Source organism: Salmo salar, chromosome 11 (genome assembly GCF_965601325.2).
Source record: "Salmo salar chromosome 11, fSalSal1, whole genome shotgun sequence".
Lineage (NCBI taxonomy): Eukaryota > Metazoa > Chordata > Actinopteri > Salmoniformes > Salmonidae > Salmo > Salmo salar.
This window is the reverse complement of record NC_138301.1, coordinates 78,923,556-78,948,712: the sequence shown is the minus strand read 5'-3', so window position 1 is coordinate 78,948,712 and position 25,157 is coordinate 78,923,556. Positions and strand designations below refer to the sequence as shown.

Below are 25,157 nucleotides of genomic sequence, written 5' to 3'. Positions count from 1 at the left end.
CCACTGGTTTTGGAAAATATTTAAGACAGAGTCAAAGTCTTTGAGGTGGTGATCCTCAAACACAAAACATTGGTTTAATATTTTTTATATTTTTGGTGTTTACATAAATTGACAGCAATTCATCAAGGGGTATATCAAGATGTGATTGACGGGAGATTTTGTTCTGGTTTCTAGCCACAGCTAATCATCAGTGTGTATGTACACTCAAATTACTTGTGCATTTTTTATTTGAATTCATTTATGTTGAACAACATACCGGTGTCAATGCTTAAAGGCAAACAGACGTTTGACCCCATATTGAAGACGACATATATATAATGGGGACAGAGAAACGCAATGGTTCCAAAATATAAAAGTTCCACACTTTTCAAATATACTGCTCAAAAAAATTAAGGGAACACTTAAACAACACATCCTAGATCTGAATGAAAGAAATAATCTTATTAAATACTTTTATCTTTACATAGTTGAATGTGCTGACAACAAAATCACACAAAAAGAATCAATGGAAATCCAATTTATCAACCCATGGAGGTCTGTATTTGGAGTCACACTCAAAATTAAAGTGGAAAACCACACTACAGGCTGATCCAACTTTGATGTAATGTCCTTAAAACAAGTCAAAATGAGGCTCAGTAGTGTGTGTGGCCTCCACGTGCCTGTATGACCTCCCTATAACACCTGGGCATGCTCCTGATGAGGAGCATGAGTCCATAGCATCAATGTCTTCCTCTTGCAGGAACTGCTGACACACTCCAGCCACATGAGGTCTAGCATTGTCTTGCATTAGGAGGAACCCAGGGCCAACCGCACCAGCATATGGTCTCACAAGGGGTCTGAGGATCTCATCTCGGTACCTAATGGCAGTCAGGCTACCTCTGGCGAGCACATAGAGGGCTGTGCGGCCCCCCAAAGAAATGCCACCCCACACCATGACTGACCCACCACCAAACCGGTCATGCTGGTGGATGTTGCAGGCAGCAGAACGTTCTCCACGGCGTCTCCAGACTCTGTCACGTTTGTCACGTGCTCAGTGTGAACCTGCTTTCATCTGTGAAGAGCACAGGGCGCCAGTGGCGAATTTGCCAATCTTGGTGTTCTCTGGCAAATGCCAAACGTCCTGCACGGTGTTGGGCTGTAAGCACAACCCCCACCTGTTGACGTCGGGCCCTCATACCACCCTCATGGAGTCTGTTTCTGACCGTTTGAGCAGACCCATGCACATTTGTGGCCTGCTGGAGGTCATTTTGCAGGGCTCTGGCAGTGCCTCTCCTGCTCGTCCTTGCACAAAGGCGGACGTAGCGGTCCTGCTGCTGGGTTGTTGCCCTCCTACTGCCTCCTCCACGTCTCCTGATGTACTGGTCTGTCTCCTGGTAGCGCCTCCATGCTCTGGACACTACGCTGACAGACACAGCAAACCTTTTTGCCACAGCTCGCATTGATGTGCCATCCTGGATGAGCTGCACTACCTGAGCCACTTGTGTGGGTTGTAGACTCCGTCTCATGCTACCACTAGAGTGAAAGCACCGCCAGCATTCAAAAGTGACCAACACATCAGCCAGGAAGCATAGGAACTGAGAAGTGGTCTGTGGTCCCCACCGGCAGAACCACTCCTTTATTGGGGGTGTCTTGCTAATTCCCTATACTTTCCACCTGTTGTCTATTCCATTTGCACAACAGCATGTGAAATGTATTGTCAGTCAGTGTTGCTTCCTAAGTGGACAGTTTGATTTCACAGAAGTGTGATTGACTTGGAGTTACATTGTGTTGTTTAAGTGTTCCCTTTATTTTTTGGAGCAGTGTATATACCAACCAAATATATAAAACGCTGATTAAAATATGTAATCTGTAATTAAAAGATAAAATAAGGACCACAAAATAAACACAAAATAAATAATATAAAAAAATATAAATCTGTTGATACATTTCAGATTGGGCCATCATCATTTCAAACGTATAATTTAGGGGGGGAAAATCCTTCATACCATAGTGTCATGCTAATGTTGGCGACAAGCAGATTGAAGACTGTCGATTGTTAAGACGAAATTACCATTTGGAAACAATGAATCTTTACGGGTTGGTTATGAAGCCCCAGAAATGATCCTGTAGTAAATAAAATGTGTCTAGTTACCTATTCATAATAGTTATAAATTATTGGTGACAGTCTTCGGCAGGCCATGAATACTCATTCAACCCATATCTCATGTGGTTCCTGTCTAGCATGACTCCTAAATGTATCCTTGTGATATAACATAAATATAAATATAATAAAATATGTTAATGTCGATGATATTACACAGAGATAACTCAAAGTCGGACAGTTGAAAACAAATATGTACTGTTTTCACACGAAAGAACAGTTTGGGTAATGTAACATCCAAAATGTTTACATTATCCAAACTGTTTAGAAGGACAAAATGCAGAAATTGACTAGCATACTAAAACACAATTGAAACAAATGAAAAAGCTTTTGCTTTGTACCTTATTTCAAATTGTTGCTTTATCTTTGATCCCCAGAATGCACTACGCACAGATGTGTTGTTGAAAGAGTCATATATTCAATCATTCATTCAGTACATATCTCAACAATTTGGACTTGCAAGTCATGAGATGTGACTATAGTGAGAGCAAGAATCATAGAGTATTGCTTAACCAGAGAAAATACATCTATTATATAGAACGCAATACACAGAATAATGGCAAGGATATACATAGTGCATTCAGTAAATGTCCCAAGATACTAACCATTACCCAATTTACCCAATTATTTTTATTTTATTTTATTAATTCTTCTAAACTCAGCAAAAAATAAATGTCCTTTTTCAGGACCATGTCTTTCAAAGATAATTCTTAAACTCCAAATAACTTCACAGATCTTCATTGTAAAGGGTTTAAACACCGTTTCCCATGCTTGAACATGCACCTGTGGAACGGCCGTTAAGAAACTAACAACTCACAGATGGTAGGCAATGAAGGTCACAGTTATGAAAACTTAGCCTGTTATGGCTAGGGGGCAGTATTTTCACAGCCGGATAAAAACGTACCCGATTTAATCTGATTATTACTCCTGCACAGAAACTAGAATATGCATATCATTATTAGCTTTGGATAGAAAACACTCCAAAGTTTCTAAAACTGTTTGAATGGTGTCTGTGAGTATAACAGAACTCATTTGGCAGGCCAAAACCAGAGAAGATTCCATGCAGGAAGTGCCCTGTCTGACAATTTCTTGCCCTTCTTGATTATCTCTATCCATTACAGAGGATCTCTGCTGTTACGTGACACTTCCTACGGCTCCCATGGGCTCTCAGAAGGCGGCAAAAAGCTGAATCGTGGCTTTGCAGGCTCTGGCTGAAAAAAAGTAGCGCGTTTGGGTAGTGGCTGGTTACAGTACTGTGAGACTCAGGCTCGTACCCGCGTCGACCCCATGCTTTGTTTTCTTTTGTCTGTTTACCTAAACGCAGATTCCCGGTCGGAATATTATCGCTTTTTTATCGAGAAAAATGAAATAAAAATTGATTTTAAACAGCGGTTGACATGCTTCGAAGTACGGTAATGAAATATTTAGAAATATTTAGTCACGAATTGCGCCATGCTCGTGACCCTTATTTACACTTCGGATAGTGTCTTGAATGCACGAACAAAACGCCGCTATTTGGATATAACGATGGATTATTTTGAACCAAACCAACATTTGTTATTGAAGTAGAAGTCCTGGGAGTGCATTCTGACGAAGACAGCAAAGGTAATAACATTTTTCTAATAATAAATCTGACTTTGGTGAAGGCTAAACTTGCTGGGTGTCTAAATAGCTAGCCCTGTGATGCCGGGCTATGTACTCAGAATATTGCAAAATGTGCTTTCACCGAAAAGCTATTTTAAAATCGGACACCTCGATTGCACAAAGGAGTTCTGTATCTATAATTCTTAAAATAATTGTTATGCTTTTTGTGAACGTTTATCGTGAGTAATTTAGTAAATTCACCGGCAGTGTTCGGTGGGAATGCTAGTCACATGCTAGTCACATGCTAATGTAAAAAGCTGGTTTTTGATATAAATATGTTTTTTGTGAACGTTTATCGTGAGTAATTTAGTAAATTCACCGGAGGTTTGCGGGGGGTATGCTAGTTCTGAACGTCACATGCTAATGTAAAAAGCTGGTTTTTGATATGAGTATGAACTTGATTGAACAAAACATGCATGTATTGTATAACATAATGTCCTAGGTGTGTCATCTGATGAAGATCATCAAAGGTTAGTGCTGCATTTAGCTGTGGTTTTGTTTTTTGTGACATTATATGCTAGCTTGAAAAATGGGTGTCTGATTATTTCTGGCTGGGTACTCTGCTGACATAATCTAATGTTTTGCTTTCGCTGTAAAGCCTTTTTGAAATCGGACAGTGTGGTTAGATAAAGGAGAGTCTTGTCTTTAAAATGCTATGAAATAGTCATATGTTTGAAAAATTGAAGTTTTCGGATTTTAGAGGAGTTTGTATTTCGCGCCAAGCCCATCATTGGATATTGGAGCAGGTGTTCCGCTAGTGGAACGTCTAGATGTAAGAGGTTAGGACACTAAAAAGGCCTTTCTACTGATTCTGAAAAACACCAAAAGAAAGATGCCCAGGGTCCCTGCTCATCTCCATGAACATGCCTTAGGTATGCTACAAGGAGGCATGAGGACTGCAGATGTGGCCAGGGCAATACATTGCAATGTCCGTACTGTGAGACGCCTAAGACAGAGCTACAGGGAGACAGGATGGACAGCTGATCGTCCTCGCAGTGGCAGACCACGTGTAACAACACCTGCACAGGATCGGTACATCCGAACATCACACCTGCGGGACAAGTACAGGATGGCAACAACAACTGCCCGAGTTACACCAGGAATGCACAATCCCTCCATCAGTGCTCAGACTGTCCGCAATAGGCTGAGAGAGGCTGGACTGAGGGCTTGTTGTCCTGTTGTAAGGCAGGTCCTCAACAGACATCACCGGCAACAACATCGGCTATGGGCACAAACCCACCGTCGCTGAACCAGACACGACTGGTAAAAAGTGCTCTTCACTGACGAGTTAAGGTTTTGTCTCACCAGGGGTGATGGTTGGATTGGCATTTATCGTCGAAGGAATGAGCGTTACACCGAGGCCTGTACTCTGGAGCGGGATAGATTTAGAGGTGCAGGATCCGTCATGGTCTGGGGTGGTGTGTCACAGCATTATCGGACTGAGCTTGTTGTCATTGCAGGCAATCTCAACGCTGCGCGTTAGAGGGAAGACATCCTCCTCCCTCATGTGGTACCCTTCCTGTAGGCTCACCCTGACATGACCCTCCTCAATCCCATTGAGCACGTCTGGGACCTGATGGATCGGAGGGTGAGGGCTAGGGCCAATGTCTGGGAACTTGCAGGTGCCTTGGTGGAAGAGTGGGGTAACATCTCACAGCAAGAACTGTAAATGTAAGAACTGGCAAATCTGGTGCAGTCCATGAGGAGTAGATCTACTGCAGTACTTAATGCAGCTAGTGGCCACACCAGATACTGACTGTTACTTTTTATTTTGGCCCCCCTCATGACTTACAAATATTTAATCATGTTAATCAGATTACACATTCAACATTCTTCCTAGGTGATTGACTTGGTAATTCATGTGTTATTAGCTAACGGGCCAAGAATAGCATAAAAAAATACTAATCAAATTTTCTTTTACCATTTGAGTCAACCAAAAGTGAGTGGGGAAAACTTGAAATCCTGTATCATATTTTGGTGCTGTGTTAGGTAAACAATAAATACTTTGTTGTATGCACCTCTGTTAGTAGGCTATGACTGCATTACTGTAAATGAGGAGAAAATGACATGCACTTGAACACATAAGCAACACCGCAGATTCAGTAGAATACCATTGTATTGAGCTTACAGTGAGTAGTTCATACAGGTCATTATAGGTAATGCATAGTGCTGGTGGATTCTTTTGTTTTAAGGGTCAGGTAGAAATGCCAACAGCGAGATTAAAGTTAAGAATATATGGACCAGAGTCGTGATGCAGTTCCCTTAAGCACACCATATGGAAATTAATGGCACCATTGATATTTTTCTCCATTGAAATACTGTGAACCATTGGTATATAGTAGTGTATGGCACTTTCTTTCATGACATGAGCATATTTGTACACATTTCTATTTACTTCTAAAATACTTTATTCACTACTTCGCTAAAATAAACATTTTCTTTCTTTTTTGTAAATATTGAATTTATAGAAAATAAAAGTTTAGTAGTGACTATTTATTTTTGAATCTGACATAAGTATTTTTCTAAGCGATATTTTCATTTTTGACATTATACAGCAATTGGATCTTGGTTGGCGATGATGCTGGAAAACCTGGCTTGCAGGTCATCCTGTGGGGAGAGTCGGAGTGCTGGGTAAGTTCTGCAACTGTCTTTGGGCGCCTCCACACCTGCAGCCATGGAGTCCTGTAAGCTCAGGAAGGGCGTGTCCTCTCCCATGCGAAAGTCCTCCTCCGTGTCGCTCTCCGAGCTGCTCCTCGCCGTACAGCTGACTCGGTCGTTTGACTCCGTTTTGTGGCCCGCCACGTGGCCGTTGGGCTTTGTGCTATTGGCACGGTGGCCATTGCTGCTGTTTGTGAGTTTTTTAGGGAGGCTTTGCGGAGGAACGGTTGGTACCACAACCGTGGCGGCGACCGCCTCGTACTCCTGCGTGGTCTCGTAGTTGTCGCTCTCAACAATCCTCAGCGGGCTGGGCGGGGGGCTGTGGGCCTTGTGGCCATAGTTGTAGTGGGCAGAGTTCCTTTTGGACTGGCTGTGGTGGTGGTCGGGGCGCGGCGGCTTGTCACGGGGCCACAGCGGGGTGGTGAACAGCAGGGGGTGCTCCTCTTCGCCAGAGGGGCTGACTGCCACCGAGGGGACTGAGGTGGCCAGGCTGGACAGTGGGGCCGAGATCTCAGAAGGAGGGCAGGCCAGGGTCATGGGAGAGAGCAACTCCACAGGAGACAGGCGCGTTGAGGTGGTCATTGCTGATACATACCTGACAGACAGAACCAAAAGAGAATCCACTATCGATTAGGAACATAAAAGTGAGAAAACACAACTGTATGTATGGACACCACTAGAATCCTTATTAGGGACACATACTGTTAACACATGCTTTTTAGCTAAATTAACTAAATCCATAGCATTGCATTTTGTTCCCTATTGGTACAGTCAAATCCTCAAGTGCACATCCAATGAGCGTAGGCTCCTTTACTGAAGTGCAGTGCAATTCACCAGTCTCCACTCAAATACTTTATTTTTTACATTCCTCTACTCTCGTTCAGGATACACATTCATTCCCGATCCATTTCATCAATCAGGTGTAGGACTGTATAGGCTTTTCTCTTAGTATGTGTGGGGAGGACAGAGACACTGATGTAAAGAACACTGGAGCATTCGTCTCCGTCTGCCCCAGCCAGTCATTAGAGTTATGTGCACAGATGGGTCCTCTCTGACACAGTGTGCCCTGTGACCTTTGCTGCACAGCTCGACTCTGACAACACGGTTACATCTGCGCTCATCAGCACCACATTGGTTTACTAATGAGGATATATGAAGTCATCATTGTCCATTAGGTTTGATCTAGGAGGGACTGTTTGTGAAGTCTAAATATAGGTGTCATGTGTGCTCCCTCTCCGGCCTCTAGGTCTCCAGGCTGCTCATTATGGTACACACCTGTCACCAGCGTTATGCGCACCTGCACATCATCAGATTCACCTGGACTCCATCACTTCCCTGATTACCTTCCCTATATATGTCACTCCCTTTGGTTCATTCCCCAGGCATTATTTTTTCTGTTTCTTGTCTGTGCGTTGTTCGTGTTTCTTGTTTTGCATTATGTTGTGTTTATTTATTAAAACACTCCCTGAACTTGCTTCCTGACTCTCAATGCAGATCGTTACAATAGGACAGCTCATAGGAAACCTCTAATAATTAAAAAAATAACTATTTCATTCAGAAGAAAGAAAATGATACCATTGCAATGGAAATACCACAAATCTTGGATTAAATCTTGGTTTACTGTATATTTATTAAAAAAATGCCATAATATATCAAGTTAACGTTATTCCCTAAAAATGATTATCAAGTATAATCTCTAAAATACACATTATTCTTAAATGGATATCTCTATTTAACTCAGGTCATTAAGAAGTGGCAGACACTATCATTAGTCACAAGCCCTCAATTAGTTGTATGGGCTGAAGGGGGGTTATTGTGTGTAAAGCAGCACGTAGCACCATTAGCTACATTAGGGAATCTTTCTCCTACCTGTCTCTGTACGGTGTGTCCCTGAAGGAGTTTGGCGTGTCTTGGGTGTTCTTTAGGTAGACACTCAGGTCTCTGGCGCCGGCCGTGGCGTCCAAACGACCCCGGTGGATGGGCGTGGCGTGCCGGCTGTTCTTCGTTGATGACATCACCAAGACAGAGCAGCTGTGAGAGAAGGCACTCTCGCTGCGGCAGTTGCTCCAGCTGAGGGGAGACAAAGGAGAATGAAGAGGGTAGACAGAAGAGGGGAATTAATTGCTTCTCTTAAATGACGGCAAAACACTGGCTGCTTCAGACACTGACGTAAGCTGTAAACACGTTAAAACATGTCTATTGCAAACCTGGCTTCAAATACTTGTAGAAATAATTTCAAATACTTCAGCTGGGCTTAATTGAGCTTGTCCGGCTTAATGGACCAATAGAGTAGTCCCAAATTTGCTAAAACTGCCTATCTTGCACTCCAAGCAGGCTAGAACAAAACCACAAAGTATCTAAAGGATTAAAATGGCACTTAAACCCAGGTTGCTCTACATGTTCAACCTGAGCCTCAGTTGTCCTATTGTAGTTAATGTTGCACTACAATACATTGTCCACTGCTGATTTACGGTTCAAGATCACAGAACCGCTTTCCTTGTTGAATCCAGCGACAATCATCCAGTGAGCGAGGTGATTCGCAGGCAATCATGTAACAGGACGGGTTATCATTCTATCAACCGCCAACTGACCGAGACTAATCACAACAGGGCGATTCAGACATAGGAAATGTATGCCTTTCCTACACACACCTTTCCTACGCACTTCTCAGTATTTAGCATTCAGACTTACCATATTTAGTCGCATAATGCGCTCTGCAGGTGTGGATACCTTGCGAGCTCTGAATAAATTGAATTCAACCGCTGAAAACCCTCCCACTTGCTGGCCAACAGATTTTCTTGTGGAGTTTCCATTCAATAGGGTTTTCAGTACATTTATCTTAAGCCATCCCTTTAAATACGGTGTGCCTTTTAGTTAGAATCTTGTTGACACACTCACGAGAATATATTCAGAATATTAGGGATCAATGAAAGAAAGCCATCTAAATATATACATATTACATTTTGTCTCCGTTTCAGCACCAATTGGTAGATTAGAAAATACTTTGATTTTGTAGATTATTTCAGTTGAGGAAAGTATTAATGAATCATAAAAAACTGGTTTGGAGAGCCTTTACGCAAATGGTGGTTTTTATTCATTCTGAAAATGTCCACATTCAGTTCTTCAACCCATGGTAATGTTGGAAGATTAGTGTACATAGAATTATAGTAGGGAGAATAGTGTTCAATAGTAGGCTATACCCTCATCTATTGCTTGCACTAACCATGGAACTGTGTGATGACACGGCCAAATATTGCGCAATGCATCGGGTTCAAACTGTTCCACAACTGCTCCATAACAATATAAAGCAGGAAAAAACACTTCTCATCTATTTGGTAGGCTAAGTGAGTAATGTGATACGCCTCCGCTTGTAATATTTGAATTAAGTTTATAAGGGCGGAGTCAAGTTTACCAGTCAGGCCCTGGTGAGGACGCCGTGTTGGAGGCTGAACTGTCTCTTTCCTGCTCCTCTGCTGTACTTATAATGGGCCCTATGATGGGGTGTGTGAGGTTTTCATCCCGACATTGACGGATACTGAATTGATTATGAACAAGCTCTCTCCAGAGCCTAGAGAGGAGAGGGTGTGCTCTGACCCTTTCCCCAAGCTTGGAGAGAAAATGACTGCACTGCAAAAATGTTCCTTGTTTTGAAACGGAAGTTGTGTCACTGCTGGGGGGTCTGGAGACAACCCCAGGGTTCGCTGTGCATCGTTCTGGAGAGAACACTCCCTTACCTGCTTCAACAAAGGCCCATGTGGGGAAGTTTGTGCCCTCACGTTGCCAAAAAGTTAGTGGACAGTGTTTAGGGCCTGGGCAAAGAGTTCATCTGCCTCGGTGCAACTGCTATGATGTTCCTTTTTTGCTCCACTTATCTACATTCACCAAATGGACAAACCATGTTGGTCAATATGTATCATGTACCATTCTGCCTTGCTGTCACAAGTTTGGGTAGTGTGTGCATTTAAGAGGGGTGGTCAGAAAATACTGAACCGTAAGGATTTAATTTGAAGGGAAAATGACCACTGCTATGTCCTGGCAATGTTTGAGGTTACTGCTTATGTGTGAGGAATGTGTCTCGAACATAATTTAAAATGTCGAGACCAGAATAAGGGGAGGGTGTGTGGCAAACACTGCTAGAAGGTCCTTATTTTACGCTGAAACAGCGCAAGGGAGATAGGTTGTCGTGAAATCTGTAGCCTGTCACTTCAAAAGCACTCAATGATGTCAAGAGTCTCTGCATTTGAACTTTATGTGTATTGTGATATAGCGTGATATAAGCAGAATGCAATATAATTCCAATGCAAGAACCCCGAAAAATGTAGCCCCCTCATCGATTTCAACTGCCCCCTGACGCCGGGTCTGATAATAGTGGCTAACATTTAACATGATAGAAATAGGAAACAGAGAAAATTGGGGTAGCTTATGATTACGACATTCGAGAGTGCCCATCACTGTAAGTTTGCATTTGTATTTATTATGGATCCCCATTAGCTGATGTCAAAGCAGCAGTTACTCTTCCTGGGGTCCAGCTAAATTAAGGCAGTTTATACAATTTTAAAACATTACAATACATTCACAGATTTCAAAACATACTGTGTGCCCTCATGCCCCTACTCCACCACTACCACATATCTACATTACTAAATCCATGTGTATGTATAGTGCGTATGTTATCGTTTGTGTGTGTGTGTCTATGTGTGTGTGTGTATGCATGTGTCTGTGCCAATGTTTGTGTTGCTTCACAGTCCCCGCTGTTCCATAAGGTGTTTTTTTTACCTGTTTTTTAAATCTAATTTTACAGCTTGCATCAGTTACTTGAGGGAGTGTTATCTCCATGTGGAATAGAGTTCCATGTAGTCATAGCTCTATGTAGTACTGTGTGCCTCACATAGTCTGTTCTGGACTTGGGGACTGTGAAGAGACCTCTTGTGGCATGTCTTGTGGGGTACGCATGGGTGTCCGAGTTGTGTGCCAGTAGTTTAGACAGACAGCTCGGTGCATTCAACATGTCAATACCTCTCATAAATACCTCAATACCTCTCTCCACTTTCAGCCAGGAGAGATTGACATGCATATTATTAATATTAGCTCTCTGTGCACATCCAAGGGCCAGCCGTGTTGCCCTGTTCTGAGCCAATTGCAATTTTCCTAAGTCATTTTTTGTGGCACCTGATCACATGACTGAACAGTTGTCAAGGTGCGACAAACCTAGGGCTTGTAGGACCTGCCTTGTTGATAGTGTTGACGACTTCTCGCCGTCTAAGCTACTACTGCATCAATATGTTTTGACCATGACAGTTTACAATCTAGTGTTACTCCAAGCAGCTTAGCCTCTTACATCTAGACGTTCCGCTAGCGGAACACCTGCTCCAATATCCAATGATAGGCGTGGCGCGAAATACAAATTCCTCAAAAATCCCAAAACTTCAATTTTTCAAACATATGACTATTTTACACCATTTTAAAGACAAGACTCTCCTTTATCTAACCACACTGTCCTATTTCAAAAATGCTTTACAGCGAAAGCAAAACATTAGATTATGTCAGCAGAGTACCCAGCCAGAAATAATCAGACACCCATTTTTCAAGCTAGCATATAATGTCACAAAAAACAAAACCACAGCTAAATGCAGCACTAACCTTTGATGATCTTCATCAGATGACACTCCTAGGACATTATGTTATACAATACATGCATGTTTTGTTCAATCAAGTTCATATTTATATCAAAAACCAGCTTTTTACATTAGCATGTGACGTTCATGTCTGTCAGACATATCAGTGTGGAGACGGATCACCACCTCAAGCTGAACCTCGGCAAGACGGAGCTGCTCTTCCTCCCGGGGAAGGACTGCCCGTTCCATGATCTCGCCATCACGGTTGACAACTCCCTTGTGTCCTCCTCCCAGAGTGCTAAGAACCTTGGCGTGATCCTGGACAACACCCTGTCGTTCTCCACTAACATCAAGGCGGTGACCCGATCCTGTAGGTTCATGCTCTACAACATTCGCAGAGTACGACCCTGCCTCACACAGGAAGCGGCGCAGGTCCTAATCCAGGCACTTGTCATCTCCCGTCTGGATTACTGCAACTCGCTGTTGGCTGGGCTCCCTGCCTGTGCCATTAAACCCCTACAACTCATCCAGAACGCCGCAGCCCGTCTGGTGTTCAACCTTCCCAAGTTCTCTCACGTCACCCCGCTCCTCCGCTCTCTCCACTGGCTTCCAGTTGAAGCTCGCATCCGCTACAAGACCATGGTGATTGCCTACGGAGCTGTGAAGGGAACGGCACCTCCATACCTTCAGGCTCTGATCAGGCCCTACACCCAAACAAGGGCACTGCGTTCATCCACCTCTGGCCTGCTGGCCCCCCTACCTCTGAGGAAGCACAGTTCCCGCTCAGCCCAGTCAAAACTGTTCGCTGCTCTGGCACCCCAATGGTGGAACAAGCTCCCTCACGACGCCAGGACAGCGGAGTCAATCACCACCTTCCGGAGACACCTGAAACCCCACCTCTTTAAGGAATACCTAGGATAGGATAAAGTAATCCTTCTAACCCCCCCCCCCCCCTTAAATGATTTAGATGCACTATTTTAAAGTGGTTGTTCCACTGGATATCATAAGGTGAATGCACCAATTTGTAAGTCGCTCTGGATAAGAGCGTCTGCTAAATGACTTAAATGTAAATGTAAATGTTCAGAACTAGCATTCCCACCGAACACTTCCGGTGAATTTACTAAATTACTCACGATAAACGTTCACAAAAAACATAACAATTATTTTAAGAATTATAGATACAGAACTCCTTTATGCAATCACGGTGTCCGATTTTAAAATAGCTTTTCGGTGAATGCACATTTTGCAATATTCTGAGTAGATAGCCCGGCCATCATGGCTAGCTATTTTGACACCCACCAAGTTTGGTACTCACCAAACTCAGATTTACTATAAGAAAAATTGGATTACCTTTGCTGTTCTTCGTCAGAATGCACTCCCAGGACTTCTACTTCAATAACAAATGCTGGTTTGGTTCCAAATAATCCATAGTTATATCCATATAGCGGCGTTTTATTCGTGCGTTCAAGACACTATCCGAAGGGTAAAGAAGGGTGACGCGCCCGGCGCGTTTCGTGACAAAAAATGTCAAAATATTACATTACCGTACTTCGAAGCATGTCAAACGCTGTTTAAAATCAATTTTTATGCGATTTTTCTTGTAAAAAAGCGATAATATTCCGACCGGGAAACCCTGTTTTCATTCAAAGACAAAAAAATTAAAACATGGAGTCGTCTCGTGCATTCGCCCCCAGTCTCATTGTTCTCAGATCGACCACTATCCAAATGCGCTACTGTTTTTCAGCCATGGCCTGCAAAGTCATCATTCAACATTCTGGCGCCTTCTGAGAGCCCATGGGAGCGTTAGAAAATGTCACGTTACAGCAGAGATCCCCTGTTTTGGATAGAGATGATCAAGAAGGCCAAGAAATAGTCAGAGAGGGTGCTTCCTGTTTGGAATCTTCTCAGGTTTTGGCCTGCCAAATGAGTTCTGTTATACTCACAGACACCATTCAAACAGTTTTAGAAACTTTGGAGTGTTTTCTATCCAATTATATGCATATTCTAGTTTCTGGGCAGGAGTAATAATCAGATTAAATCGGGTACGTTTTTTATCCGGCCGTGAAAATACTGACCCCTATCCATAACAAGTTAGTCATCTCAACTTGCTCAATTTCCACATTATTTATTACAAGATTTAGTTGAGGTTTAGGGTTTAGTGAGTGTTTTGTTCCAAATGCAATGCTTTTAGTTTTAGAAATATTTAGGTCTAACTTATTCCTTGCCACCCACTCTGAAACTAACTGCAACTCTTTGTTGAGTGTTGCAGTCATTTCATTCACTGTAGTAGCTGACGTGTACAGTGTTGAGTCATCCGCATACATAGAAATTCTGGCTTTACTCAAAGTCAGTGGCATGTCGTTAGTAAAAATTGTAAAAAGCAAGGGTCCTAAACAGCTACCCTGGGGTATTCCTGATTCTAACTGGATTATATTTGATAGGCTTCCATTAAAAGAACACCCTCTGTGTTCTGTTAGACAAGCAACTCTTTATCCACATTATAGCAGGGGGTGTAAAGCCATAACACATACGTTTCTCCAGCAGCAGACTATGATCAATAATGTCAAAAGCTGCACTGAAGTCTAACAAGACAGCCGCCACAATCATTTTATTATCAATTTCTCTCAGCCAATCATCAGTCATTTGTGTAAGTGCTGTGCTTGTTGAGAGTCCTTTCCTACAAGCATGCTAATAGTCTGTTGTCAATTTGTTTAGTGTAAAATAGCATTGTATCTGGTCAAACAATTTTTTCCAGAAGTTTACTAAGGGTTGATAACAGGCTGATTGGTTGGCTATTTGAGCCAGTAAAGGGGGCTTTACTATTCTTGGGTAGCGGAATGACTTTAGCTTCCCTCCAGGCCTGAGGGCACACGCTCTCTAGTAGGCTTAAATTGAAGATGTGCCAAATAGGAGTGGCATTATCGTCTGCTATTATCCTCAGTAATTTTCCATCTAGATTGTCAGACCCTGGTGGCTTGTCATTGTTGATAGACACAATAGTTTTTTCACCTCTTCCACACTGACTTTACGGAATTCAAAAGTACAATTCTTGTTTTTCATAATTTGGTCCAATATACTCGGATGTGTATTGTCAGTGTTTGTTGCTGGCATGTCATCCCTAAGTTTGCTTATCTTGCTATTAAAGTAGTTTGCAATATCAGTGGGCTTTGTGATGAATGAGACATCTGATTCAATAAATGAAGGAGCAGAGCTGGCTTTTTTCACCAAAATTTCATTTAAGGTGCCCCAAAGCGTTTTACTATCATTCTTTATATTGTTTCATGGTGTAGTTTATTTTTATTTAGTTTAGTCACATGATTTCTTAATTTGCAAAATGTTTGCCAATCAGTTGGGCCGCCAGACTTAATTGCCATACATTTTGCCTCATCCCTCTCAACCATACAATTTTTCAATTCCTCATCAATCCAAGGGCATTTAACAGTTTTTATAGTAATTTTCTTAATGGGTGTGTGCTTATTAGTAACTGGAATAAGTTGTTTCATAAATGTGTCAAGTGCAGCATCTGATTGCTCCTCATTACACACCACAGACCAGCAAATATTCATCAACATATGAATCACAACAAAACTTATTTTATGACCTCTTATACACTATATTAGGCCCAGCCTTTGGAACTTTGGTTTTCCTAGATATGGCTATTATATTATGATCACTACATCCTATGGATTTGGATACTGCTTTAGAGCAAATATCTGAAGCGTTAGTAAAAATGTGATCAATAGATGTTGATGATTTAATTCCTGTGCGGTTTGTAACTACGCTGGTAGGTTGACTGACAACCTGATCCAGGTTGCAGGCACCTGTTACAGTTTGATGTTTTTTCCTGAGTGGGCAGGTTGATTATAGCCAGTCAATATTTAAATCACCCAGATAATATACTTCTCTGTTGATGTCACATACATTGTCAAGCATTTCACACATATTATCCAGATAGTGACTGTTAGCACTTGGTGGTCTATAGCAGCTTCCCACAAGAATTGGCTTTAGGGGAGGCAGATGAACCTGTAACCATATTACTTCAACAGTATTTAACATTAGATTGTCTCTAAGCTTTACAGGAATATGGCTCTGAATATAGACCGCAACACCGCCTCCGTTGGCATTTCTTTCTTTTCGGTAGATGTTATAACCATGTTTTGCTACCACTGTATCATCAAAGGTATTATCTAAGTGAGTTTCAGAGATAGTCAGAATATGAATGTAATCTGTTACAAGCAAGTTATTGACTTCATGAACCTTGTTTCTCAGGCTACATAAGTTAAAAGGCTGTACAGTTTAAATTCTGCATAACGGCACAGCATTTCATAAGCTGTACTGTGGGAAATTGATATGTTGATATACTTCAGTTTGCTACCATATGACTGGTTTCACGTCTCCATCGATTGTAAGGTAAAATAAATCTAAAACAAGTGTCATTAATATATATAACTCCCTTATCGAAATGGATTACTCATTTACCTAGCTCTTATCAATAGCTCTTATCAAGTTCTACATTACAGTGCGTGGAAAATGGTGTTATTTCTATCAGAAAGCATAAAGTAGATGCTATTTCCACTTGGAACCGGTAGATTCACTAGATGTTATTCATGGTTTCCTCGCGTGTAAAGGTGGTGGAATTATAAGGGCATTAAGTGAAGGTCAGAATACGGCGTATCTGTAGACACACTTCCTTTATTCAATCTCCACCCCAAATGGAGAGCAGGTGAAAAACACACTATTCTCATGCTTAAGTTCAAGGTCAGAATACGCATGGAGAGAAAAGATAATAAAAAGATCATTAAGTTCAATTTACGTGCCTTAACTGGGGTTGGAATTCCCCCCAATGTGAATTCATTGCTTGACATAAACGGAGGGAAAAGAGGAAAGGAGGAAAAGCGGGTTTGGCTGGGGTAAAATTAGAAGGACTTCGATTAAGATAGCGTAGAGAGGCTGTAATGCACAATGACAGTTATGACAGATTGAAGGAGATGAAAAGAACATTATCTAATAGGACTTTATCTTAGACACATTATTACAGTATCTTCTTAGAGCAAGCGCTATTGCTCATCTCTTTCTAAAAGCGGACGGCTTTTACAGATGGGAGGAGAGGAAGGAAAGGAAAAGGAAAGCTGTCATGTAGGATTGTATAGCGTTACCTTTGACTGGAGGTGTGGGTGACCGTTGTGGATTGATGCACTGATGATGTGTACTGGCTCGTGGAGAAAGACATTTCCATTTCCTTCACGAGTAGATGCTGTGTGGGCAATGCATTTTTAGACACAAATTGCTATAAGAAGGGAAACGGGAAACAATCAAAAGAAGCGTCAATAATAAGGCCATGAAATCACGTTCACATTATGAAATGTGCTGATACTTTAGCTCTATGTACTCTGAAACAAGTCAACAAAAATATATACAGTGCCTTAAGAAAGTATTCAAACCCCTTGACGTTTTCCACATTTTGTCGTTTTATAGCCTGAATTTAAAATGGATTAAATTGAGATTGTTGTCGCTGATTGGGAGTCAAACTTAGGTAGCCTGTTTTCCTTTGGGGTATGTGGGTAGTTAATTTCTGTTTAGTGTTTTGCAACTGACAGAACTGTTTGGCTGTCGGTTTCTTGTTTTTTTGTTTAACCTGTTAGGGCTAGGGGGCAGTATTGACACGGCTGGATAAAAAACGTACCCGATTTAATCTGGTTACTACTCCTGCCCAGTATCTAGAATATGCAAATAATTATTGGCTTTGGATAGAAAACACCCTAAAGTTTCTAAAACTGTTTGAATGGTGTCTGTGAGTATAACAGAACTCATATGGCAGGCCAAAACCTGAGAAGATTTCAAGCAGGAAGTGGCCTGTCTGAGAAGTAGTGTTTCATCTTGGCTCTTTTTATTGAAGACTCAGGATCTGTGCAATAACGTGACACTTCCTACGGCTTCCATAGGGTCTCAGAGCCCGGGAAAAAGCTGAACGATATCGAGGCAGGCTCTGGCTGAAACACTTTATCGCTTTTGGCAAGTGGCCACTCAGAGTACTATGGGCTTAGGTGCGTGCCCGCTTCGACCGAATGCTTTCTTTTCCTTTGTCTGTTTACCTAAAAGCAGATTCCCGGTCGGAATATTATCGCTTTTTTATGAGAAAAATTGCATAAAAATTGATTTTAAACAGCGGTTGACATGCTTCGAAGTACGGTAATGGAATATTTAGAATTTTTTTTTCACGAATTGCTCCATGCTCGCCACCCTTATTTACCCTTTAGGATAGTGTCTAGAACGCACGAACAAAACGCCGCTGTTTGGATATAACGATGGATTATTTTGGACCAAACCAACATTTGTTATTGAAGTAGAAGTCCTGGGAGTGCATTCTGACGAAGACAACAAAGGTAATAACTTTTTTCTTATAGTAAATCTGACTTTGATGAGTGCTAAACTTGCTGGGTGTCTAAATAGCTAGCCCTGTGATGCCGGGCTATCTACTGAGAATATTGCAAAATGTGCTTTCACCGAAAAGCTATTTTAAAATCGGACATATTGAGTGCATAGAGGAGTTCTGTATCTATAGTTCTTAAAATAATTGTTATGCTTTTTGTGAACGTTTATCATGAGTAATTTAGTAAATTCACCGGCAGTGTTCGGTGGGAATGCTAGTCACATGCTAGTCACATGCTAATGTAAAAAGCTGGTTTTTGATATAAATATGAACTTGATTGAACAAAACATGCATGTATTGTATAACATAATGTCCTTGGGTTGTCATCTGATGAAGATCATCAAAGGTTAGTGCTACATTTAGCTGTGGTTTGGGTTTATGTGACATTATATGCTTGCTTGAAAAATGGGTGTCTGATTATTTCTGGCTGGGTACTCTGCTGACATAATCTACTGTTTTGCTTTCGTTGTAAAGCCTTTTTGAAATCGGACAGTGTGGTTAGATTAACGAGAGTCTTATCTTTAAATGGTGTAAAATAGTCATATGTTTGAAAAATTGAAGTTTTTGCATTTTTGAGGAATTTGAATAACGTGCCACGGGATTACACTGGCTGTTGAGTAGGTGGGCGTCCCACCTAGCCCATAGAGGTTAAAGTGTTCTATCTTTAATAAATTCATGATGAGCACTAATCACGCTGCGCCTTGGTCTACTCTCTTCAACGACGGTCGTTACAGAACTACCCACCAACAGAAGACCAAGCAGCTTGGTTTAGAGCATCGGGGTGAAGGATGGACATGGGAGTTGGAACGTCAACTCTGAGAGGACAAGCAAAGGGAGCTATGGGAACCTGAGAGGCAGCCCCCCAAAAAATGTTTTGGGGGGGCACACGGGTAGTTTGGCAGGGCCAGGGTTGAGCCCTAAGCCAACTCCCTGTGCGTACCAGAGGCAGCGTGGTACTGGTCAAGCCCCGTGCTATGGGGTGATGCGCACGGCGTCGAGGCCGAGTATCCACAGGCCGGTGTCCTCGGTGCCAGCGTCCTGCATTTGCCGGGGGGAAGTGGGCACCCAGCCAGTACGGGCGGTGCCAGTCCTGCGCTTGAGATTGCCAGTGCGCCTCTACGGTCCAGTGTATCCTGCTCCCCGCACTAGCCCTGAGGTGCGTGACTTCAGTCTGGCACCTCCAAAGCCAGCCCCACGCACCAGGCCTCCAGGGCGTCAGCCCAGTCTAGTACGTCCTGTTCCCGCTCCTCGCACTAGCCTTGAGGTGCGTGTCTCCAGTCTGGTACCTCCACTACCAGCCCCACACACCAGGCCTCCAGTGCGTCAGACCAGTCCAACTCGTCCTGTTCCTGCTCCTCGCACTAGCGTAGTATCCAGTCTGGCGTATCCAAAGCCAGCACCACGCACCGGGCCTTCAGTGCGCCAGCCCAGTCCAGAGCTTCCGACGACAGTAGCCCGTCCAGAGCTTCCGGCAATAGTGCCTCGTCCAGAGCTTCCGGCAACAGTGCCTCGTCCAGAGCTTCCGGCAACAGTGCCTCGTCCAGAGCTTCCGGCAACAGTGCCCCGTCCAGAGTGTCCGGCGACAGTGCCCTGACTAGAGATGGCCCACAGTCTGGAACCGAGAGAGACGGCCCACAGTCCAGAATCGAGAGAGTCGGCCTACAGTCCGGAACCGAGAGAGTCGGCCTACAGTCCGGAACCGAGAGAGTCGACCTACAGTCCGGAACCGAGTGAGACGGCCTACAGTCCAGAACCGAGTGAGATGGCCTACAGTCCGGAACCGAGTGAGGCAGCCTACAATCCGGAACCGATTGAGGCGCCCTACAGTCCCGCGCAGCCAGAGTTGCCCGCCTGTCCTCCGGTGCAGCCAGAGTCGCCCGCCTGTCCTCCGGCGCAGCCATAGTTGCCCTCCAGTCCGGGGCCCGTGGCGAGGGACCCAGCTCTAGAGGCGCCACCTAAGTGGGGTGAGCCAGTGGTGGAGCGGGGTCTGCGTCCCGCTCCAGAGCCGCCACCGCGGAGAAATGCCCACACAGACCCTCCCCTATAGGTTAAGGTTTTGCGGCCGGAGTCCGCACCTTTGGGGGGGTACTGTCACGCCCTGACCTGAGAGAGTCTCTATTTAGGTTTGGTCAGGGTGTGATTTGGGTGGGCATTCTATGTCCGTTTTTCTATGCTTTGTATTTCTTTGTTTTGGCCTGGTATGGCTCTCAATCAGGGACAGCTGTACATCGTTGTCGCTGATTGGGAGTCAAACTTAGGCAGCCTGTTTTCCTTTGTGGGTAGTTCATTTATATTTAGTGTTTTGCACCTGGCAGAACTGTTTGGCTGTCGCTTTCTTGTTTTTTTGTTTAAAGTGTTCTATCTTTAATAAATTCATGATGAGCACTAATCACGCTGCGCCTTGGTCTACTCTCTTCAACGACGGCCGTTACAGCATCATGTTATAGGTATGGTTGTCATCGGCAAGGACTAGGGGGTTTTTCAGGATAAAACTAAACGGAATAGGGCTAAACACAGGCACAATTTTAGTGGAAAACCTGGTTCAGTCTGCTTTCCAACAGACACTGGGAGACAAATTCACCTTTCAGCAGGACATTAACCTAAAACACAAGGCCAAATGTACACTGGAGTTGCTTACCAAGATGACATTGAATATTCCTGAGTGGCCTAGTTAATATTTTGACTTAAATCTATGGCAACACTTGAAAATGGCTGTCTAGACATAATCAACAACCAACTTGACAGAGCTGGAAGAATTAAAAAAGAATAATGTGCCAATATTGTACAATCCAGGTGTGCAATTATTGTTATTCACGTCGGCACCAACGATGTAACAGTCAGAGGTCACCAAGCCTCGTCCAGAGCTTCCGGCAACAGTGCCTCGTCCAGAGCTTCCGGCAACAGTGCCTCGTCCAGAGCTTCCGGCAACAGTGCCCCGTCCAGAGTGTCCGGCGACAGTGCCCTGACTAGAGATGGCCCACAGTCTGGAACCGACTGTGGGCCAACATAGCTTCAGCGTGTAAATCAGCTAGAAAGATGTGTCGGCATCGAGTAATTGTCTCTGGCCCCCTACCAGTTAGGGGGAGTGATGAGCTCTACAGCAGAGTCTCACAACTCAATCGCTGGTTGAAAACTGTTTTCTGCCCCTCCCAAAAGATATAATTTGTAGATAATTGGCCCTCTTTCTGGGACTCACCCACAAACAGTACCAAGCTTGGCCTGTTGAGGAGTGACGGACTCCATCCTAGCTGGAGGGTTGCTCTCATCTTATCTACGAACATAGACAGGGCTCTAACTCCCCTAGCTCCACAATGAAATAGGGTGCAGGCCTATTTATTTCACTTTAATAAAACAATAAATCAAAAACAACAAAAACGACAGTCAATAATTCCATTAGGTTACAAGGAACAAAACAGAAAACAACTACCCACAAAACCCAAAGGAAAAACAGGTTGCCTAAGTATGGTTCCTAATCAGAGACAACGATAGACAGCTGCCTCTGGTTAGGAACCATACTCGGCCCAACACAAAGAAATACAACACATAGAATGCCCACCCCACACCCTGACCTAACCACATAGAGAAACAAACCCCCTCTCTCAGGTCAGGGCGTGACACTCTCTTGAAAAAGCCAAACCTTGACCCAGAAAATATTAAATATTATCGGCCTATATCGAATCTCCCATTCCTCTCAAAGATTTTATAAAAAGCTGTTGCACAGAAACTCACCACCTTCCTGAAGACAAAGTATACGAAACGCTTCAGTCTGGTTTTAGACCCCATCATAGCACTGAGCCTGCACTTGTGAAGGTGGTAAATGACCTTTTAATGGTGTCAGACCAAGGCTCTGCATCTGTCCTCGGGCTCCTAGACCTTAGTGCTGCTTTTGATACCATCGATCACCACATTCTTTTGGAGAGATTGGAAACCCAAATTGGTCTACACGGACAAGTTCTGGCCTGGTTTAGATCTTATCTGTCGGAAAGATATCAGTTTGTCTCTGTGGATGGGTTGTCCTCTGACAAATCAACTGTACATTTTGGTGTTCCGTTTTAGGACCACTATTGTTTTCACTATATATTTTACCTCTTGGGGATGTCGTTCGAAAACATAATGTTAACTTTCAATGCTATGCGGATGACACACAGCTGTGCATTTCGATGAAACATGGTGATGCACCAAAATTGCCCTCGCTGGAAGCCTGTGTTTCAGACATAAGGAAGTGGATGGCTGCAAACTTGCTACTTTTAAACTCGGACAAAACAGAGATGCTTGTTCTAGGTTCCAAGAAACAAAGAGATCTTCTGTTGAATCTGACAATTAATCTTGATGGTTGTCCAGTCGTCTCAAATAAAACTGTTAAGGACCTCGGCGTTACTCTGGACCCTGATCTCTCTTTTGACGAACATATCAAGACTGTTTCAAGGACAGCTTTTTCCATCTACATAACATTGCAAAAATCAGAAATGTTCTGTCCAAAAATGATGCAGAAAAATTAATCCATGCTTTTGTCACTTCTAGGTTAGACTACTGCAATACTCTACTTTCCGGCTACCCGGATAAAGCACTAAATAAACTTCAGTTAGTGCTAAATCTAGCTGCTAGAATCCTGACTAGAACCAAAAGATTTGATCATATTACTCCAGTGCTAGCCTCCCTACACTGGCTTCCTGTTAAGGCAAGGGCTGATTTCAAGGTTTTACTGCTAACCTACAAAGCATTACATGGGCTTGCTCCTACCCATCTTTCCGATTTGGTCCTGCCGTACATACCTACACATACGCTACAGTCACAAAAAGCAGGCCTCCTTACTGTCCCTAGAATTTATAAGCAAACAGCTGGAGGCAGGCCTTTCTCCTATAGAGCTCAATTTTTATGGAATGGTCTGCCTACCCATGTGAGAGACGCAGACTCGGTCTCAACCTTTACGTTTTTACTGAAGACTCAACACTTCATCTCATCTCATCTCTTCAGTAGGTCAGTAGTCTGGCCCAGGAGTGTGAAGGTGAACGGAAAGGCACAGGAGCCACAAACCGCCCTTGCTGTCTCTGCCTGGCCGGTTCCCCTCTCTCCACTGGGATTCTCTGCCTCTAACCCTATTACAGGGGCTGAGTCACTGGCTTACTGGTGCTCTTCCATGCCGTCCCTAGGAGGGGTGCATCACTTGAGTGGGTTGAGTCACTGACGTGGTCTTCCTGTCTGGGTTGGCCCCCCCTTGAGTTGTACCGTGGTGGAGTTCTTTTTGGGCTATACTCGGCCTTGTCTCTGGATGGTAAGTTGGTGGTTGAAGTTATCCCTCTAGTGGTGTGGGGGCTGTGGTTGATCATATTACTCCAGTGCTAGCCTCCCTACACTGGCTTCCTGTTAAGGCAAGGGTTGATTTCAAGGTTTTACTGCTAACCTACAAAGCATTACATGGGCTTGCTCCTACCCATCCCCAGAAAGTCTCAAAGCTGTAATCGCTTCCCAAGGTGTTTCTAACATGAATTGACTCAGGGGGTTGAATACTTATGTAATCAAGATATACTAGTGTATTATTATTATTATTATATATATATACTTTTTTACAAATGTTACAAATGTAATCAAGATATACTAGTGTATTATTATATATATATATTTTTTTACAAATGTTACAAATGTAATCAAGATATACTAGTGTATTATTATTATATATATATATTTTTTTTACAAATGTTAGAATTCTTTTACAAATGTTAGAGTGTTTTGTATAGCTCATTGACAAAAAAAGACAATTAAACGCATTTTAATCCCACCTTGTAACACAAGAAAATGTGGAAAAAGTCACAGGCTGAGAATACTTTCTGAAGGCAATGTATATTTGAAAGTTAGCGTGAGAGTTGCTTAGTCACCATTATAAGATGTAAGCTAGCTACGTGAGTGACTTACATTGACAAACTGGACGTTTTCAAGGGAAGGGTTATAAATCGGAGGTCCATTAGCCATACTAGCCATGGTGTTTCTCTCATTTCGTAGGCTCTGCCTCAGAAGATCATGGAGCTTTTTCCTCTGCTTTCTGTGCATGTAAAGACAAACTGCATTGTAAGACTGACCAGCCATTTAGCCAATCCAAAAATCAGAGGGATGACAGATTTTGTCAAAGATTGACATCAGAGGTTGTGATCGACCCCCAAAAAAGATTTAAATGTTCAGATGTGCAGGCTATTACCTCAGAGAAAACTACAAATTACGTAATAAGGATACTAGTAAATAATGATTTTGAGTTTAGTGTAAAAATGTGACGTGAATTACTTTGTTTTGCAGTAGGCAACCACACACATGATTCCAACCACTAGGAGTGCAATGCAGATTCCTGTTATTGTTAATACACGTTTCTGATACAGCTCCTCGGCTTCTGGAAAAGAGGACAATGCATTCTTAAAACTCCACAACATGCAGGCCTTACTGTTACACAAACCAAACTGTACTTGGAAATCCCAAGGGAAACAAACAAACGTGTTTTAGGTTATGTATTAGGGTTATACATTCACAGAAACAAACAAACCGGGGCACAACGTTTTAGAGGAATCACGTTGGCTTTATTCATGGCATTTCTTTCTGCAATGTTAAACAATGTTTGGCTGCTGAACGTGGCCCAGATATAACATTGTATTAGTGGGTGTTGGCTGTTGACCGAGATGGAGGAAAT

At 43.0% G+C, this 25,157-nt stretch overlaps 1 protein-coding gene across 1 annotated transcript; it reads right to left on the bottom strand.

Moving 5' to 3' along the window:
• Nucleotides 1-77: 77 nt before the first annotated feature.
• Nucleotides 78-24,907, bottom strand: LOC106562892 (pro-neuregulin-1, membrane-bound isoform). Its single transcript, XM_082958059.1, has 5 exons — nt 24,761-24,907; nt 24,398-24,524; nt 17,214-17,311; nt 8,312-8,512; nt 78-7,037 (listed from the first exon to the last, which is right to left on the bottom strand). Exons 1-5 carry the CDS (start codon nt 24,901-24,903, stop codon nt 6,332-6,334), a joined length of 1,275 nt encoding a protein of 424 aa, XP_082814185.1. The 5' UTR covers nt 24,904-24,907; the 3' UTR covers nt 78-6,331.
• Between the last annotated feature and the right edge of the window lie 250 nt (nt 24,908-25,157).

Coding starts and splice junctions, on each gene's coding strand:
- LOC106562892 (XM_082958059.1), bottom strand. CDS start 24,903: ATGTTGTGGAGTTTTAAGAATGCATTGTCCTCTTTTCCAGAAGCCGAG. Junction 17,312..24,397: donor AAAACGTCCAGTTTGTCAAT/GTAAGTCACTCA, acceptor TTGCCCACACAG/CATCTACTCGTGAAGGAAAT. Junction 8,513..17,213: donor ACCCACACCTCCAGTCAAAG/GTAACGCTATAC, acceptor GTCTCCCCTCAG/CTGGAGCAACTGCCGCAGCG.